Below are 21,215 nucleotides of genomic sequence, written 5' to 3'. Positions count from 1 at the left end.
GAGGAAATTCCATTATTTTCTTTTTAAACCTTCTGTGATAGAATAGAAAATCCATCAGAAATGTAACCCAACAAACTGAAGGAGCAAAACTATTCTTGCCATTAAGTGCTGAATCATGAATATTACTTTATAAAACAATTATAAGTTGAGTCCAACTCCAAACAACATAGATCCTGGTCTGCTGTTGCATAATGTGCTGGCAGATCAGGGTCCATGTTGTTTGTTCTACTGATTACTCCAAACAAACTGTACAGACTCAGATCTGCCATCACACAGTGCACCAATAGATCTAGGTCTGTGCAGTTTGCAGTTGGACTCAACTTATAAGCAAGTACACATGGTAAGATATTTGCTAATATCTTCAAGTAAAAAAAAAACAATCTCTTTAAATGGTGTGTTTTCTTTTCTTCAAATGCCACTTTAGTGAAAAACATGTTCATTATCAAAACATATTAAAGAAAAATGGCTTGGAAATTAATGGATCTGATTGAAAAATGAAATGCAATTCTGATCTAAAAGAATGTTTCATAAAAAAGTACCACAGCTGAAAATTCTTTATTAAGAACAAAATACATATACAACTTTTTAATGGAACTGTTGTGTATCAGTACCAATAAGTGGGGGCAGGTTTCCTGTCTTCTTTGATTTCCATTTTCTCCATAATATCCTTTTCAAATGTGCACAGCCTGGGCTCGAATGTCACTTTCTCCAACTCTTTTTTAGGAACGTCTTTTGGTGAGTCTATAAAAAAATTAAATTTAACGGAGATAACATTGTAATTATTTTTTTCCATGAATTAAGATGGGTTTTATATGATGTCATAGGCTTTCATAACTAGTTCCCTAGCAATCAATGGCTACCATTTTGGGGGTTATCATCTAATAACATATATATCTAAGAAATGGAGTCCCTACAAAATATAATTTCTTCAAAATGTATCTTTATGAATAATTATAATAAATAATTCAAGTGTGTAACCAATAGTATACTCCAAATGACTCATATGCCTATGGCCTTAGTTTGTAGCATCAAATTTTTATATTCCATTCAATGATAATCTAAGGAAAGTTGAGCCAAATGAAGATGGATATTTTTTTCCATGGGAGATAAATCTGGCTGGTTTGTAGTTTTGTTTGTGCTTTTTTCTTTCTTCATTTTTAATGTAGCTTTAACAATTTTAGTCACATCACAAAGATGTCTGCAATGTGGCAGTTATAGTGATGTCAAGCATTGAGGCATCATGTTGCAGTCATGTAGCATCATGTCCCACCCAGTTACATTGTCCTGACACCAGGCCAACCAGTCCTAACACTAATCTCTTATTGCTGAGTGCCAAGCGAAGCAGCTGTGGGTACCATTTTTATAAGTCTTTGGTACAACTAGGCTGGGGTTTGAACCTGTGACCTCTCACATCCAAGGCAGACCTAAATCCAGCATACATAACAATGAACACTGAATTTGATAAATGCATATACTATGTACTAACAATTCTTTGACAAATGTAACCACATAATTAAACTGAAGTTTTATTTATGCATTAAAATTTTCTTGAAAATGTGATGAATAATTGTTGCAATATAACAATCTGTCGATGTGTAAGTATTCAATTGTGAAAACTGCCTAGGTGTTAGCCATGCTATTCTAGATTAGACAAATTCATACGGGTGTATTTAAATAATGATTCATATAAAGCTGTTATTGAGACAGACTGGTATTTAGCTGCATGTTTTACATTTACATTTACTGTCTGACACTGCCACTCAGGCAGAGCTTGGAAAATCCTCAGTGACCATTATCTTTTTAATCTGGCACATGGTATTCCTACAATGTAAGACACCTCCCCTGATATTTTTTTGTTTTTTAAGTTGCCTTCTTAGTGCCTAAATAACGGTGTTGTGTAGCATGTTCCGAGGTCAACTAACATGGGAATGAGTCAAAAAATTTCAGGAATATCTCACACACTTGACAGCCCTTATCGACACTTTTCTACAAAGTAAAGTCCTATTGCTTTAGTCAGACTTTACTTACTCAGATGTCTTTTTGCTAATAAATTCAAATTCTGACAGAAGCAAAAAAAATGCATTTTAGTTTATCTGACCTATAATTCAGCTGGTTGCAATGCAATGGAAGCCAGGAATACGGAAATTGGATTAAGCTGAAGTATAGTTCTTATACTAATACCAAATAAACTGTTTCATTTCGTTCAAGATACTTGTCATCCTTTTAGTTGATTTTGGCATTCCCCACTTCATCATATTCCAGCCATCTAGTATATATTTATTTAATCAATAAGGAGGCACCATAAAAAATTGCCTGAAAACAAACTCCAAACAAAAAGTACTTTTTATGTATTAGCTTTTTAAGATTGTTTTTTTTTCTTCACATGAATCTTAAAATTATTAGCAACTGAACTTAAATGAACTGCTGCTATTACATATTTTGTCACCCATACAGTTTGCTTTTACACTCTGTGACAAACCTTTAAGAAAAACTCTTGGTTATATGTAGTAATACAAATGTCTGAGTAGCAATTCACAACACAATCACAATCAAGTTTGAAATTAATGGTCAGGCCTTGAGAAGTGTTGATTACAAACCAAAATTAAGTGACAAAACATGGGTGCAACATATATTAGTGAACTAGACTGCAAAGTTGTCGGAGCCAAATATTCATATTTGAATGCAGAAAATAAAAATCCATACAAGCAAACTCACCATTATTAAAATCTTTGCTTAATAATGTTTACCATCTGAAATCTGTATGATATAACCACTCATGGATATTTCTACACTATCCCAATCATGTTTACTGTATTTAATCCATGCTAGAAATGAGTTAAAGTCTCCATTTTTGTTTGAAAAATCATTATTTTCATTAAATGCACAATCTGAAGAATTATTGTACAATGTAAATTTGTAAAAGGTTGTGCTGTCCAAAAATTATTGTAAATTTCAGAACTTCTTTTTATCGATGAAGTAATGCAGCTGTTAATCACACTGGCACAGAATAAAGAAAAAATCCATGAAAATTCATGGTTTTTGCTTTAAAAAATCCAATGTTTCCCACTTCATTTGGGAAATATTTCCTCATATCTATTAAAAAGACATCAATATCCTCTACTTACTCCCATGACCCCCCCACACACACACACACAAAAATGTTCTCCCATAATTACATTCTCTTCCTCTCCCATAATTACATTCTCTCTCATTACATAAGTGTTTGTAAGGAGACATTTCTTTTTCACATCTGCAAAAACCTCAGTAAACCAAGCACCTAACAAAACTGAAAATCAAATTTGGTCCCAATGGTTTCCAGCTTGAGGGTTTCACTGAACTGAACTGAAAAATTTGGTACCTTACAGTTTGCATCCTATGACTGTTGCTATGTCAAGTGAAGGCATGAAGAAAAACCCTAATGACTGTCAAAATGAACTACATATCTCGTGGTTATGTTACCAATAAAATTTACCCCTGTACCGGAAAAGGATATGGCTGTCGATATTTGTGTACCGACAAACTAAAATGTGTTTTAAGTCTTATCTTAACATAAAAGTCTATAAGTAAGTCTAAAAGAAGTGCTACTCAAGCGGAAACACTATCTGCATCCATTTGTTACCCCTGTGCCTTTTTTATATGATCCTGTCCGTCCTGATGTGCATGCATGCACTCATGCATCCATGAGTGATCAATGTTGTGCAACTCTTCAAACACTCTTCAATACTTCAAAACCCTGGGATGTGTCTGGGTGTGGTCTTTAAGTAAGCACAAAGGTTTTAAAATTTTGATACAGTCCCCAGGGGTGGGACCAAGGGGGTGGTGGTTGTTTAACAAAACTTTCAAACTCCCAAATTACATAACTAATTATTAGTGGTGTGATTACTAACACAATGTCAACACGTCAGATGAGTTTTAAATTAGACTCATGTGTCATGTCCTAAAGTTACACTGTTGATATATCTGACCCTGGCCACCTCTGTGTATATTCTTGATCCCAGGTTACTTGACCCTGAGGACAGGGGGTGGGTGAGGCAATACAAATGAAGCTTGGCAATATTTGTTTTATAAATATTCAAATTTAAGATGAAGTGCCTTACCCCAAGGTTGTTTTGTATGAAGTCTAATTAAAAAGTTGGAAATATAGATGTTTGGTTTGGTTTTGTGGGTGTAACATGCTGTTTGTGCCAGCATCAATCTACAGCAAAGCAGTCCAGGTTTGTACACATTTAATACAATTTCTCTTTGACTGAGTACCCATGTAACTGACAGTTAAGATCAATGGGTACCTTTTACATTTTTACTAAACTTTTCACAGCCCTATTTGTAATACATCCTCCTTAAATAGTCAAGATAACAAGTAATTTTATATTTAAAAAATCCCATTAATTTCTGACAAAAGCAAAGAAAAGAATTCAGCTGGGATCAATTAGCACAAAATCCATTCCTAGGATCGTCCTGGGCTTCGCCAATGTCGCAAATTGCGATTTTTTTTCCTTATTGGCGACAAAAATATCCCATCTGGCGATTTTTTTGGCGACATACTTTTTGGTTATTTAATTTGTACATACAATCATGGATTTGGACTGAATAAATTTAAAGCCAGAACGAAAGGAAGCCACAAACTTGACTAAGCAATGCATTGGAATCAATCTGTTACACAAACGATCCTTTGTTCTTATTGACAACCCTATCTTTACAGTGCATTGTTACATCATAATCTGCTTTTGCTGACATCTGGGCTGAGTACTGTATGCTGCAATACAGTCAATCATGCTACCACACTATACCTACAACTGACCGACTTCTGAAGACGCGAATAGAACAGATACAGTTAATTGTATGGCTAATCCTTCTGTTTTTTTTAATACATATACCAATACAATAGTTTTGCTGAACCTTCATAGAAAATTGATAACCTTTGAAGTACCGACTACTGTGTATAAATACAAAGCAAATGGAAAAAATCTCAATCACAATTACATCTGTCGCCAGTGCAGCATTTTACTCATCGATCTTTTCCTTTTGCCTTCAGTCCCGTGTTACGGCTGCAGAGACTTAAACTCCGCAACAAGAAATAGCAAAAAAAAACAGTTGTGCATAATTAATAATTATTATTTATTTCTCAAAATACAGGAGTGAAAGAATCCCTAAACTGGGTGTGAATTTACGCTTATATATACGGTCCAATATTGCCAGGTGTTGACTCGTGTAAGTTTCATTCGTGGGAATGGAGATCCTATTTTTCTTGTCGAGAAAATTTATACAGCATTCAGTGATCATTCTTGGGATTTAGGAAGCAATTCGCTACAAGCTTTGTGAAGCTAGCCATAAAAAGGGGGGCTGCTGAGAGACCACTGGTGTCAACTGTCAGCACTGAGGACTGTTGTTGTTGTTGTTGTTGTTGTAGGGTTTAACGCCATTTTTCAGCACGCAATAGGCTATACATGGCGGCCAGTGTTAATGGTGGAGGAAGAACCCTGGAAAACCCAGAGAAGAACCACCGACCCACGAGAAGCTACTGGCAGGCTTTCCCACTTACCCACGCTAGCCGAGCCTTGGACTCGAACCCACGCAGACAGAGGTGAGATGGCAGTGATCCGGAACGGTGAGCGCTTTAGACCACTCGGCCACTCGGGGCCCCCACTGAGGACTGTGAACGTGGATTCAGTAAGATGAACCTCATAAAAACTGACATCAGAAATAAGCTCTGCATCTCATCTCTCGAGAATTTAATGAGAATCAGCATGTACAGATGTGAAAAATTAAGACTTTGAAACTGCATTCAACAAGTGGGCAGCCCTAAAATCGTGACAGATCTTCATGTAACACTTTGTAACATTTTGTTAATACTTGTTGTAATTAAAGTATTAACTAATCCATCTTTTGTAATTTTCATTGCCTGTTACATTAATAGACTAAATTAACACTTGGAAAAATGTACACTACTTTTTTGGCGACACTTTTTGAAAATTGGCGACAAAATATTGAGGCTGGCGATTTTTTTGGCGACAGCTTTTTAAAAGCCAGGACCATCCCTGCATTCACAAAAAAAATCAATTGATTTCTAGCCTGATACTACATACATACCCACTTAAGTTAGAAAAGCTCTGTTAGCTGACAAGACCATACTGTTGTTGTTGTTGTGGGGTTTAAGACCATTTTTCAGCACACGATAGGCTATGCATGGCGGCCAGTATTAATGGTGGAGGAAGAACCCAGGAAAACCCCAGGAAGAACCACCAACCCAAAGACCATACTGTATTCAACTACTAAAGATCTAACACTTGTACCTTGATACTTTTCTACATTTTCAACAAAATGATCGTCTTCATCTGTAGGGATTGGTCCAGTCAAAGGGATGATCCTGCCAGTCCGCAATGATACCCGCACTCTGTCCCCTGACTCTGTGTGTCGCCATTCCACCTCTGTTGGCTGCCTGTGAAAATAACACCAATTCAATTTTTTCACGCACTGCATGAATCATACATGTCTCCATTTGCATCCAGTGAAATTTCAATACATCTTGGAAGTTTTTAAAGAACAGTTTGATATAAACAGGAGTGAAGAACCATTGTAAATCCTACCTAATATATCTAATGTCTATTGGTCTTACACCATCTTGTAATACATACCCATCAGATGGGTCCACTAAGGCTACTTCTGTTGTAACCAGAAGTGGCTTTTCCTCACGAACCAAAACTCCTGGGTAAGTTGGGGTCTTTGTTCTGTTATAATATCTCTGAAAAAGGAACAGAATATGCAAAATGTGGTACATCATCATTTGTTACATAACGAATTCAAAATATAATACTTTACCCTTGAATTTGTATGTCCTGTGGGCAAAAGTAATGAAAAAAGTAAAGGTAAGAAAGATTTTTTTTCTCAGGCAAGAATAAGTATACATATTCAATAATAATAACAACAAGAGTCCCTTGATAGGACTTGCGCTCATATGGCAAAAGAAATTTCCAGGAATTCAAGCTAAGACCATTTCATCCGTTTAACTGATGAGTGTTTACACCATCTGTAATATTCTTAAGGAAAAACAAGATTTTCAAATTACCTGCTGTGGTGGACATATATTGGATGTCAGCCTGGCATCATCTTCACTTGCGACAAAATACACATCATTAGAAGTCTTTTAATGAAAACCCCTTGTCATAATGATCATCATTCAGGGACATAGTGACAACAAAACTTTTATGACATTAAATGGCAACCATACTGGATGCATGACATAAACATTTTCATTTAAGATTTGGTAAAAAAAAAAAAAATCTATTCCAGGGGAAAAATGACAAGATTTTTTGGAATTGGTAAAAAAAAACTCATAATAATTGTCTATTCTAGGGAAACAATAACAAGATTTTTAGGAATTGGTAAAAAACCTGTAATAATAGTCGTCTATTCCGGGGAAACAGTGATAACATTTTTAAGAATTGGTTAAAAAAAATGTAATAATGATTGTATATTCAGGGGAAACTGACAAGATTTTTAGGAATCGGTAAAAAAAAACCTGTAATAATGATTGTCTATTCCAGGGAAACAATAACAAGAATTTTAGGAATTGGTAAAAACACTTGTAATACTATAGTCGTCTATTCCGGGGAAACAGTGACAACATTTTTAGGAATTGGTATATAAAAAAACCCTAATAATGATCGTATATTCAGGGGAAACAATGACAACAAGATTTTTAGGAATTGGTAAAAAAAAACTGTAATAATGATTGTCTATTCAGGGGAAACAGCGACAACAAGATTTTTAGGAACTGTTAAAAAACAAAACTGTAATAATGATTGTCTATTCAGGGGAAACAGTGACAACAAGATTCGTTCAGGAATTGGTTTTAAAAAAACCTGTAATAATGATTGTCTATTCCAGAGAAGCAATGACAGCAAGATTTTTAGGAATTGGAAGAAACACAAAAATGTAATAATGATCGTCTATTCCGGGGAAACAGTGACAACAAGATTCATTTAGGAATAGGTAAAAAAACCTGTAAAAATGATCACCTTTTCCAGGGAAGCAATGACAGCAAGATTTTTAGGAATTGGTAAAAAAAAACCTGTAATAATGATCACCTTTTCCAGGGAAACAATGGCAACCAGATTTTTAGGAATTGGTAAAAAAAAAAACTGTAATAATGATGGTCTATTCAGGGGAAACAGTGAAAACAAGATTCATTTAGGAATTGGTAAAACAAAACCTGTAATAATGATCACCTTTTCCTGGAGAGTAGTAGAGACAACAATATTCTCAAGATATGACTTTTCACTTAAGAGGGGTTGCAATATCAACATATTCAAGATGGCTGCTGCAATGGCCATATTTGATATCAGATCGGCACATTTTTATTTAAGAAAAACTGGACACCACAATCAGTCTTCTGGTGAAAATCCCACATCAATATGATTTTCTGTTCAAGTTGTCAGAAGAAGATTTTATGTGAAAAAAGCATAATATGTATTTGGACCAGTTAGACAACATAAGAGGATTTTTTTTATAGCAAATATCCCATGTTAATATGACCATCGACTCAGAAGTAGTGATAGCAAGATTTTTAAGATGGCTGCCATGCTGCCATATTGAATTTCAGATTGGCACCATATTCATTTCAGACCAACCAGACACCAAACAAGTCTTTTAGTGAAAAATCTATGTTACCATCTATGTTAAGGAAGTAGTGATAACAAGATTTTTAAGATGGACATCAGATCAACACCATTTTTATTTATGAACAAAACATAATAAATCTTTTAATGAAAACCCCATGTTCATACGACCATCCAATCAGGAGAAGTAGAGACAACAAGATTTTCAATAAGGCTGCCATGTTGGCTATACTGGACTCAGATCTACTACTAGACGTCATAATAAGACATTTATTGAAAACTGCATGTTAGTATGATGGTTCATCCAATGAGGGGCAGCAGTGATAAGATTTTCAAGACAGCCACTGTGGCAGCTATTTTGGATGTCCAAGGACCACCATTTTCATTAAGGACCAACAAGACCATGAATATTTGTGCATAAAGTTTCAAGGCAATCCTCCAAATATTTGAGGAGGAGTCATAATAACAAACTTATACTGATGGACAGATGGATAACAGCTGAATGACAACAGACCATCCCATCATTTCTTCTGGTCTATGATCAACAGAGCTAAAAGAAACAAAACAACAAAAGTAATTCTTTATTTAACAATGGTAGCTCAATTAAAATGCAAATGTTTTTAGTCCCTCTAGAGGCCCTCAACTAATTTATTTGTATTATGTATCAGAAAGTTCACATTGTTCTGGGACTGAAAATATTTTATTAACTTTAGTCACTCAACCCGCTTCTGTATTACTGGACACACAGTGAAAACCCAAACCGTGCTTGCCCGGCTCTTCCTTCTCTGTGAGAGTTTATTTTTGTTTTTAAACAGACTGATTCTGTAAATATTGTAATGATACATCTGGAATCTTTCCTTACAAGCAAGAGAAACAAACGTGCTTTCTTTTGCATTGATTATACTTAATACAGTCATAGCTACATTTGACGCACATCTCTGGTCCAGTAAAATTATTATTTACAAGTCCCAGATGTTGTTTACATTGTTAATGCAAAATGTTTGCCCACTGTTCATAAACTGGCTAATTATCGACAAAACTTGACAATGTGAAGTGTTAACTATTGATTTTTACGATTCATAGCTGCATAATGTCCCTGTCATGTATGTTGCATGGTAGCAGATAGTGTTTCCACCATGTCTAAACAAAAACTGCCCCTCTTCTTTTTAAAAGGTGGTCCAATGGTGCCATCGTAAAGGACCAACCAAACTGTAAAATAAGATCTCATTAAGGTAGTCTGTTTTAACAGTTAAAGGCACGATAAACCATATACATAAACTTTCTTAATTTATGATTCTCTTCTTTGATGTCTCCAACTTTAAACTCCAAAGACGAGGTAAAAGTTTTCAATTTGATGTCTCTTTAACATTAGTCATCATTCTTTAAATGGGATTACATGGGCAATTTTATGCTCCTTTAACATTATAATCATCATTGCCCCTTTAACAATAACATCTCTCCCAAAACAAGCATATACTTACACAATGTAGTCCCTCTACAAAGCACCAGTTTCTCTCCTTTACCAAATAGCCCACAATTCCTTGTTTCCCCTTGTCTTTACCCACCAAGATTTGCACCTACAAAACAGAAATTTGTGAATGTTAAATCAAACAAAATATTTTCCTCCATACCTTTCATATAAAAATGTCCACTTCCATCTACTACAAAGCTAACTCTGATTTTGTTTTAAAATGTTTTAAACCTATATGATCATTAAAGTGATCATATAGTAAATGGTTAATCAGTGATGATACTAATTTTTAAAAAATCTTAAATTTTTCTGATAACATTTACCCTCTTATGAGATAGGTCTTCATTCTCAACCATACTGGACCAATTTCTTAATATTTTCAGGCATTTGTTGTTGTTGTTGTTGTAGTAGGGCTTAACGCCATTTTTCAGCACATGATAGGCTATACATGGTGGCCAGTATTAATGGTGGAGGAAGAACCCGGGAAAACCCCGGAAAGAACCACCGACCCACGAGAAGCTACTGGCAAGCTTTCTCACATACCCACATTGGCTGAATCTGAGACTCGAACCCACACAGACAGAGGTGAGATGGCAGTGATCCGTAACGGAGAGCACTTTAGACCACTCGGCTCAGGCATTTGTTACAAGTTCTTTGAACTCAGTTATTTTCCTTTAGACTGTCATCCTTATTAATGAACAGAAGATGAATGTGGAAAGAAGATGGAAGACCACATTTCTGAATGACTAATGCAGCAATTTTGGTTCAGCAGAACACAGTGCCAAGTCTTTCACCAGCATTATTGTAATGATTCAATATAAACCTGTGGTGTATTTTACAATCTAAATTAAGATGAGATAACATGATAAAAATATTTATAAAACTTTCAGGTCTATAAGGCCCTGAATGTTTAATACAAAATCTTTCTAAATCAGATTTTACACCAAAAGTAAAATTTGGTGACAAAAATATTTTCTTACATGCTCACAGGATATTTAAGTGTACTGTGGTACACAATTCTCTGTCAAGGCTGTTTTATCTCAAATCTGATAATAATGGACAGAAGATCACTTAACTAGTCTCAGACTACCCATATGTTATGCTGGGTTATATCTATAATTAATATTTTTGGGAAAGATGAAGTTACTGAAGTGACATCATTCAAGGTTTGACACCTGTATATCCACACAATGGATTTGGTAAAAATCCTTTCACACCTATCTGTGTTATCATGCTCACAAGCAAGAAAATGTAGCAAAAATGCCAGGTTTGGCATGTCATGAAGCATTGCCATAAAAAGGAGTAAGCACGCATGTTGCAGAATGAATTGTCTTAAGTTATGATTCATACAACAAATATGAACAAAATCCATCAAGTGGTTTAGGAAATATTAGCAAATGAAAAAATCTTTAACAAAAAAACTGTAATGGAAATTTTTTATGATTGTAACTGTGACCCTGACCCAAATAAATATCAAAGGGACTAGAGTGTGTGTCTCACAAAAGGAATTGTTTCTGCTTCATAATGATTCATCCCTAGTATGACAAAATGCATCAAGGAGTTCAGAAAATATAACCAAAAGTAGAAGACTTTAACCAAAATTTTAATGTAAAGTCTTTATGGTTGTGGCCTTAACACCAAGATCAAAGGGACCAGAACATATGATATGGATTGTTTTTGTTTTATAATGATTAATTACAAGATTGAAGAAAATGCACCCAGAGTTCAGGTCAAGGTCAAAGGGACAACAGTGCATATCACAGAAAGAATTCTCTTAGCTTCATAACAATTATTTCCAAATATGAAGAAAATACAACAATGATTTTGGACATATAACGAAATGATAAAAATTTAATAATTTTCTATGACAGATGTTATGTATAGTTGATTTAATTTATATTTGATTTAATTTAATTGTTTATTTTTTTTAATTTTTATATTCCATATTATTGCTATTGTAATGTAACTTTATTTACTGGATTTGATATTGTCCAGAATAGAGTTCAGTTCTGTCTGATATTTATAATTTTTGACATAAACAGCTAATAATAGAGACAGTGTATCAAATGCTGATTGAGTTTCTGACCTTGATTCAGAACCAGTGATAGTTTATGGTAAACAACTTTTTAAAAAAAATTATTCTTCTCAAAGTAAAATTTATTAAGTTATGTCAAGGCCATACCTGGAGTGCACGATATGAAATGTGTTTATTGTTACAAACTTCTAAATTTTCTAGAAGGTTGACCCACATCTGGAAATTTGCTTTGCATTGTAGTTAGACTTATTAATGATGTTTTGAGAAAGAATAGTCAGTCGTGCCTTAACACTTGAGAAGTCAAGATGTTTTATGTTGCGACCAGTTTTGGGCTAATTAGGCCTATTTTATTTTCTTCAAATTATTGGGATTTCCCTGGAAATACTAGTGCTCTAAATAAATTCTTGGACAAGGACATTTATTGAAATTTATACAGAATTCAAAAACTGGAATAATATTTTCTGTGATTCAACAAGAGACTGTTGACACTTCAGCACTTTGCTGACTATTAATGATATCATGTTCCTTTCTGGATTTCGTCGGGATTCGAACTCAGTTTCATTCAGGACTTTTTATTACTAGGACTTCTATTTTTTAATTCTTGGATTATTTTTAGATTTGATTCATACAACTGTAAGTTATTTTTTCTCATTTTTCACCTGATGCTTATGTAATGTAACTTTATTTACTGGATTTGATATTGTCCAGAATAGAGTTCAGTTCTGACCATTTTTTTTATATTTTATGTAAACAGCTAATAACAGAGACGTATCTAATGTTGACCTAATTCCTGACCTTGATTCAGAAATGCTGGCAGTTCTAGTAAACAACTTTTTTTTTATCCTTTCCCAGAGTAAGAACAATCGATTTTAGTTAAGGCCATACTGGGAGTACATGATGTTAGGCATGTAAAAAGCTTCTATTTTGTTCTGGAAGGGTGACCATGTGAACCTCATCTTAAATTAGTCTATAACTGTTTTCTGATTAGAATTTGGGCATTCAGGCTCTAAACCATTGATACTTAAAGGTGTTTTGTTGTGTCCAGTTTGAGTTGAAATTTTATTTTTTGAAATACAAATGATTCTTTTCCCTGGAAATATATCAGTGCTCATACAGAATTCTTGGACAAAGACATTCATTGAAATTCATTCAGAATTCAAAACTGGATTAATTTTTTTCTGTGATTCAACAAGGAACTGTTGACACAACTGCACTTTGAAGGTTGCAACAGAAGTCATTGCCTTCCATTTCGGATTTCATCTCAGCTCGAACTCAGATTCTAAATAATAGGACTTATATTGTTTAATTCTTGGATTAATTTTGAATTTTATTCATAAAACCACAAGTTCGTTCTTTTTCTCATTTTTACCTTGTTTTTCATGGGAAATAAATTATTTGTTAAATTTTACAAAGCTTGTTGTCTCCACTCTTTTCTGTCACATTCTGTAAGAGCCTAAACACGTAATACAGACCCTGATCCCATCATCAGAGGGACAAAAGTGCATTTGTAGAATGAATTGTATCAACTGCATTCCAAGTATACTGAAAATCCATCAAGGGGTTTAGGAAACATATGCAAATGAAAAAACTTAAATCAGAAACCTCAACACAAATGTTCTGCAACTGTGACCTTGATTCAGTAGTCAAAGGGGCAAGTACTCATGTTACAGAATGTCTGACCAAAATGTACTTGTACATATTTATGTAGAAGTCACAGTGTTCAGAACCTCACTTTAGTGTAAAAATACAAGCACTGACCTCTGACAGTCAATTGGGTTTGGTTTTTACAAAAGTGTGGATATGTTAATGAAAAAATCCGCACAATTTTCATACCAATTAAATAATTAAATACTAAAAGAAGTGTTTTAGTGAAAACCAATGTTAACACCACTATTCATGCAAAAGGAACAGTGATACATGTGACAGGACATTCAAGATTGAAACAATGATTCATTCCAACAGACCCTAAATTTGGAATACCATCAGCATCTATTTAATGAAAGCTATTGTAAAGGTTGACATAAATGGCTTTTATGGACTCTTTCTGCATAAATTTCCCCATTTCTAAAAAAATACTCTTCCACATAGTGGTATTCAGGATATATTCCAGATGACTGGGAGGAAATGTTATGTTCTTTAAGTTTTTGAATAATTCAAACAAAATACCATAGTCATTACCTATATTTGAGATGTCACTTGGATTATCAATATAAATGCCATCATGATTAAGGTAATAAATTTTAGTTTTACCAGCACAAAACTCAGTAAAAAATACTCCAAATAATGTTAGGGTTATTTCTATTTTCATCCAGCACTTTGTATTGTGCTCTTTTGGCTTATCATTTTATTAACATGATTCATGCACATCTGATATTCAACTTCATTTCCTGCTGATTTAGATGGTCTCTTCTCTGCATCGCAACTAAAATTTCTGGGGGATCCAACATGGCTGGCGGCCTTTTTGATCTTATGCATTACTAAAGGAGCATTTTTATTTACGGTTTCCATGAAAAGATCGATTCAAGGAATAAAAACATAATCAACACCATCAAAAGACTGTATTCCATGTAATCTCTTTCAGATTTTTCAGGAATTGGAGTATTACAGTTTTGAAAAAGATCAATAAGTAAATGGAGTTATGGATACTCTTTTCTTTAATTTGCTATTAACTTTATGTGAAAGAAAAACTGCAAAATGGTCACTTAATCCAATCTTAGGAATCATTACTTCCAGAAAACTTTCTAGTGTAAATATGGTCCATAAAGAGGTAGGTGTTTACTCTAGTTGGCTCACTGACCAGTTGCTCCATGCCTAAAGAAGCAATAACATCCGTCCAAATTGTATTTATTTGATGACTGAGAAGATCGCAATTCATATCACGTAGAATGTAAAATTCCTTTTCTTCACTATAAATGCTATCTATTTAAGTTCAAAGTATTCACAAAATCAATATTTGATAATGGGGGGTCTGTACACAATGCCAACTATGTGCAGTTTTGCTTTTTCAAGAGTAATCTGTAGCCAAATGGATTATATTTCCTGTCTTTCTAGGTCTTCTTTCTTTCAGCGACAGTACATGCTTTAACATACACAAGGAGCCCACTTCCTCCAGCTTTCCTATAACCAGGAAAAGGTTTGTCACAACCACTGATATACAAGAAAATATCACTGACTTTCTGTCTACATTGTTTCTGAGAATCCAAAAGGAAGTACTTTATTATCTGGTGAGGTCAACAATAACTTTACTTGAGCCATCTTTCCTTGAATACCCTAAACTCCAACCAGAAACTCCTAAATTCAAGATGTACAATGTTATTATTAGAAGCACTCAAGGAGACATTAACAGTATAATATCCATATTCACAATGATTACTGTTACAATTATCCTTACAGCCACTGTATAAAACTTTTATTTCATTACATTAAATTCTGTATCTCATCCTATTTATTTCTGAGTCCTTGTATATTAATGTGGTCTGTATGAAGACCTTTTCCTCTCAAACCGATACTTGCTGAAGAATTGGCATTTAAATCACTTTGACTCTTACTCTGGCTTTACAACGAAGTCTTCAAGAGACAATCCCTGTCAATTAGACTATCCATTCTGGAATACTAGTGAAAACAATCTTTTCAAAAATCATCTATACTCACTTGAGTTGAGTCAGACTGCAAACAACAAAGATCCTGATCTGCCATAGCATAATGTGCCTAAAGATCAGGGTTAAGTTGTTTCTCCACCAATTAATCCAAAACAAACACACTAATTTCTCCTAATTAAAATGACAACTGGGAAAATAATCAGTAAAAACCAAATTTTATCCACGAATGGGTATTAAGGCTGCAATGCTTAAAAAATATACTGTATATACTTGCTTGTAAGTTGAGACAAACCCCAATAAAAAAAAGATCCCGATTTGTCAAAGAATAATGCACCTGCAGACCCTGGGTATATGTTGTTAGTTCTACTGATGAATCCTTACAAACTGCACAGACCCAGATCTGCCATCACATTATGTGCCAGCAGATCTGGGTCTGTGCAGTTTGGAGTTGGACTTGTCTTATAAGCAAGTATATATGGTAATGTGTGCTATGGCAACCATATTGGATACAGAAGGGGCACCAAAAGTCATTCAAGACCAAAAGAAAAAAATATGAGAAAGAAATTGTATCTCAAAATAAAATTCATGATGTGTAATACTGGTATAGAACATCAAAATTTATGAAAATTTCATAAAAGAGAAATGAAAAATGCCAAGAGTGTGACATTGAAGGAATGGTTAACACCTTAGTCAGAAGTTTATTTTCATTTGCAAGCTTGACCAACAGTAGAAGCACACCTACATCATCAGTTTTCTCGGAACTCGAAAGTTTCATCCACTTAAAAAGAAACCAAAAAAATGTCACATGACCACACAGGATTTATATTACATATCAAATGTATTCATTCCATATTAGCTTGTTATCAACATGCATACTGAGATGAATGAATGGCTAGACAGACAAGGCAATGCTTCATCCCCTAGTATTATCACTCCTGTGGCAGTGCATAAAAGCACTTTGGAACAGTTGTTACAATTTATTTAGCAAACAAATTCAATTATAAATGTGTGTGTGTGTGTGAGAGAGAGAGAGAGACAGACAGACAGATAAACAGAGGGCTAATAATCACTTATGTGACCCAAATAAGCCTGTTGCTACGTACAATGGTGATAAAGATCAATTTCGTGTTCAGAATATTATTGGGTGTTTTTACACCCTTCAAAGCTTGCTGACTAAATGATCTCTGCTCAATAACGTGTATGTTCAAAGGGAAAAAAATACTGGAAAATGACCACCAAATTGCTCTGCTATTTAGCTTGTAACAAATTACCCTAATTTCTCCTCTAATGACATGAAACACGTATATGGCCTAAGTAATTTTACGATTTAATAAAGCATATACACATTATGGACTCATTACCTGGTATCAGTTTATAGTTGGTAGGCACTAGATTAGAGGGGGAAAATGCAAATTTAACATCACTACAGCCTTTATTTTGCTGCAGGATAAACATTTTGATTAGGTTTCCATGGCAACCATTAAAATGTAAAATGGTGACATTTTGGCAAATCTTTTATCTCCTATCCTAATCAAGGTCTTTAATACAATTACAGCAACCATGACAGTTTATGATTTCAAAGGATTCTTAACAATTGCTGTAAGAGAATCAAACAGCTTTAATTGTGAGGGTCTCAAGAAGCACTCAAAAAACACTATAAAATCAGCTTAAATAAGATTTTCAAGATGGCCACCATGAGGGCCATACTGGACATCTGATCAGGAAAATTTTAATTTCAGACCATCAAGACATCTCATGATGTCTTCTGATGAAAACCTCATGCTGATATGATCTTCCATTTTTGGAGAAGTAACAATAACAAGATTTTCAAGATGGTTGTCAATGTGGCAATACTAAGACTGGCACCATTAGGGCCAGCTAGTCATTTCTGGTGAAAGTACAATGTTGATATGATCTGCCACTAACAGAAGCAGTGAAAAAATGGCCATTGTTGTGGCCGTACTTAAGTCAGTCATATCAGAACCAATTTAATTTACAACCAACTAAACAAGAAGTCTTTAAGTGAAAATCTTATGCTTATATATGCATTTATTCATGAGAAGTAGTGGTAACAATAATTTCAAGATGGCAACTGTGGCAGCCAAATATTGGTTGTCTAGGGCAGCACTATTTTCATTTAGGACCAACTAGATATTACAAGTATTTTATTACAAAAAACATCTTGATACAACCATCCATTCATAAAGAGCAGCAATAAAAAGAGCTCTCTTGATCAAGGATAGAAAGATGGACAATACCAAATCAAAATATCCCTCCTGCAAGTAGTTGGGGTCATAAAAGAATGCTTATAAGGATGGATGGACAGGACTTAAATCATGACAACCCTGTAAGCAGTGCAGGACCTAAAAAAGACAGCTTACCCAAAGATGGGTGGACATAATTAAAACAAAATGCTACTGCTTCAAGCAGTAGGGTCCATAAAAAAGAGGAGTTTTAATAGATGGATGGAAAATGCCACTGCTTCAAGCAGTAGGGGCCATAGAAAAGAGGAGTTTCAATAGATGGAAATAATTTGCAGAACAAGTACTGTTTTTAGTAACCTCTCCATTTAGGACAAGTAGATGATATCAAGATTTTCCAGTCCTGGATAAACAACCAGTCTCTCACTGATATGCCATGTATTGGAAAGTAATTCTTTAAACAAACAGACATTATGTTTCTACATTGTCACCAGTTTCTGTCCAGACCAAAAGATTCAACTAAAAGTATAAATTGATCCAATGATTTTTAGAAAGATTGATGTAAAGTTTCTTGTCCCCAAAAAAAACATCCACAATGTGACTGCTAATTAACTTGAAACTTGTATGCCCACTTCATCCCACTTACTGTTATTTACAACCATCTTTGGATTTATCCTATTGATTTAATGCCAGACAGAATGGGATTTGTGGTCATTGAGAGAAAATATATGTATTAGCTTTATGAAAAATATACCATCTCATGGCTGAACAAATTGGGGTTATTACAGAAGCAGCTTTTGTTAAAGGTACCTGTTGTAATGACTGCAGCATTTGCAATACAGTGATTGACACACTGTTAATTTAACTGTCAAAAAACAATTAAGACCAAGTAACAGCTATCCACTGCAAAGTCTATGAATGTGTCCACATACCGGGAGCAGCAATGTATCATGAAGATATTGACGTTACATATTATCAAGCTTGGCTCACACTCGATGATTCAAGTTTAACTTTGTAATGCTGATGTCTTGAAAACAAAGTGTCCATTCATTGCCTAAATGACGAACAGGAAAATAAAAATAATCAGTAACAAATTATATCTGAGAATGGGTATCAAGGCTGCAAGGTTTAAATAATATACCATATATACTTGCTTATAAGGTATCAAGGCTGCAAGGTTTAAATAATATACCATATATACTTGCTTATAAGGTATTAAGGCTGCAAGGTTTAAATAATATACCATATATACTTGCTTATAAGGTATCAAGGCTGCAAGGTTTAAATAATAAACCATATATACTTGCTTATAAGGTATTAAGGCTGCAAGGTTTAAATAATATACCATATATACTTGCTTATAAGGTATTAAGGCTGCAAGGTTTAAATAATATACCATATATACTTGCTTATAAGGTATCAAGGCTGCAAGGTTTAAATAATATACCATATATACATGCTTATAAGGTATTAAGGCTGCAAGGTTTAAATAATATACCATATATACTTGCTTATAAGGTATCAAGGCTGCAAGGTTTAAATAATATACCATATATACTTGCTTATAAGGTATTAAGGCTGCAAGGTTTAAATAATATACCATATATACTTGCTTATAAGGTATTAAGGCTGCAAGGTTTAAATAATATACCATATATACTTGCTTATAAGGTATCAAGGCTGCAAGGTTTAAATAATATACCATATATACTTGCTTATAAGGTATTAAGGCTGCAAGGTTTAAATAATATACCATATATACTTGCTTATAAGGTATTAAGGCTGCAAGGTTTAAATAATATACCATATATACTTGCTTATAAGGTATCAAGGCTGCAAGGTTTAAATAATATACCATATATACTTGCTTATAAGGTATCAAGGGGACAAGGTTTAAATAATATACCATATATACTTGCTTATAAGGTATCAAGGCTGCAAGGTTTAAATAATATACCATATATACTTGCTTATAAGTGCAGACATGGGTCTATGTTGTTTGTTCTACTGATTTCTCCTAACAAACTGCATAGACCCAAATCTGCCAGTACATTTTGCACTGGCAGATCTGGGTCGATGCAGTTTGCAGTTGGACTCAATAAACAATTATATAAAGTAAATGCCTTAGTTTAGTTTATTCCCTGTAAATGTTTACAGAACCAATTACCGTGTACAATATATATATATATATCACATGGTACATTTTGTACAACTTGTGGCAGTTCATCAAATTGCATTATCAATTTTGTCTACCTCAGATTGTTTACCCTATTTGTCATATATATTCAGCAAAGATATGCCTTACAAATGGAATTATCCTGAATTATGGACGCAAAATGTATGCATATTGCCAATGGCTTACACATGAGTAGCTGTCATCTGTACATCCAACCTTCAAATGTGGTAATATATAGTTTTTAGCTGGTTCAGCTGAATGGCATTGTTTCAGTTGAAGTATACAGGGTACACATTTAAAAATTCGGTAAACCTAACAACCTTAAAGGCTTTACACTGGCACCCAGATGGTGTGCCTGCAATTTACAAAAATGTATGCTTGTTTATTAAGCCAAGACACTGCTTAAGACCTCTGAGACAATATAAACATAGAGTAAAGCTTGTCTTGCTTCAACCAGGCTACTCACACAACTTCACAGGATCTCTTTCAAATGAATATCTGGTAAAGAACAGTTGTCCTTGTAATGCCAGAAGAAGGCCCTTCCAAACTTTTTTAAAGTGATTTAACCGGCTGATATGATCAGGTGACAAAACATGTAATTTTGATAATGACAAGACCTTGTGTGTTATGCAAACTTTAAAAGTTTCATCAAATGATTAAAACCCATCAGTTTTTGTTTAAAACATGTTTAAAACTATATCCTGTTAATATTACAACAGAATTTGACAGAAAGTAATTGTAGAAAGTTTTGGGATGAATGAAATGTCTTTATAGCTTCACTCGTATAATGCTGGACTGAAGTGCCTTCCATCAGTTATAGCAATCATTGAAGCACCAGACCCTCATTTGGTAGGGATTTCACAAAGTCACGTGCAAGTGAGTTTCACAATGGGAGACAATCTTCTAATTTCCTGTAAAGCCAATGAATTTCTTTGTGACCAGTGAAATAAATCATTTTAACAATCATTGTGATAAGTTGAGTCCAACTGCAAAAAAAAACACAAAGACCCTGATCTGCCATCAGTAGCAGATCGGTCTAAGCATTTTCCACTTACAACTGAAGCAGGAATAAAAAATTCTAGATTACTTAATCTTTGTACTGAAAGTAATGGAGTCAT

The 21,215-nt window shown here is 34.2% G+C and overlaps 1 protein-coding gene across 1 annotated transcript in view; it reads right to left on the bottom strand.

Annotated features, from left to right (window-relative positions):
- Positions 1-539: 539 nt before the first annotated feature.
- The window catches only part of LOC149801959 (large ribosomal subunit protein uL24m-like), a 56,608-nt gene continuing 35,932 nt past the window's right edge, over positions 540-21,215 (bottom strand). Inside the window, exons 3-6 of the mRNA XM_089956358.1 lie at positions 10,097-10,192; positions 6,633-6,739; positions 6,291-6,436; positions 540-741 (exon numbers count right to left, since the gene is read on the bottom strand). Coding sequence (XP_089812484.1) covers positions 605-741; positions 6,291-6,436; positions 6,633-6,739; positions 10,097-10,192 — 486 coding nt within the window. The 3' untranslated portion in view covers positions 540-604. The remainder of the gene's footprint in view (positions 742-6,290; positions 6,437-6,632; positions 6,740-10,096; positions 10,193-21,215) is intronic.

The sequence above is a fragment of the Sinohyriopsis cumingii genome, chromosome 4 (genome assembly GCF_028554795.1).
Source record: "Sinohyriopsis cumingii isolate HCF-2022 chromosome 4, ASM2855479v2, whole genome shotgun sequence".
NCBI lineage: Eukaryota > Metazoa > Mollusca > Bivalvia > Unionida > Unionidae > Sinohyriopsis > Sinohyriopsis cumingii.
The sequence above is the reverse complement of the archived record's forward strand: the minus strand, read 5'-3'. Positions and strand labels throughout refer to the sequence as shown.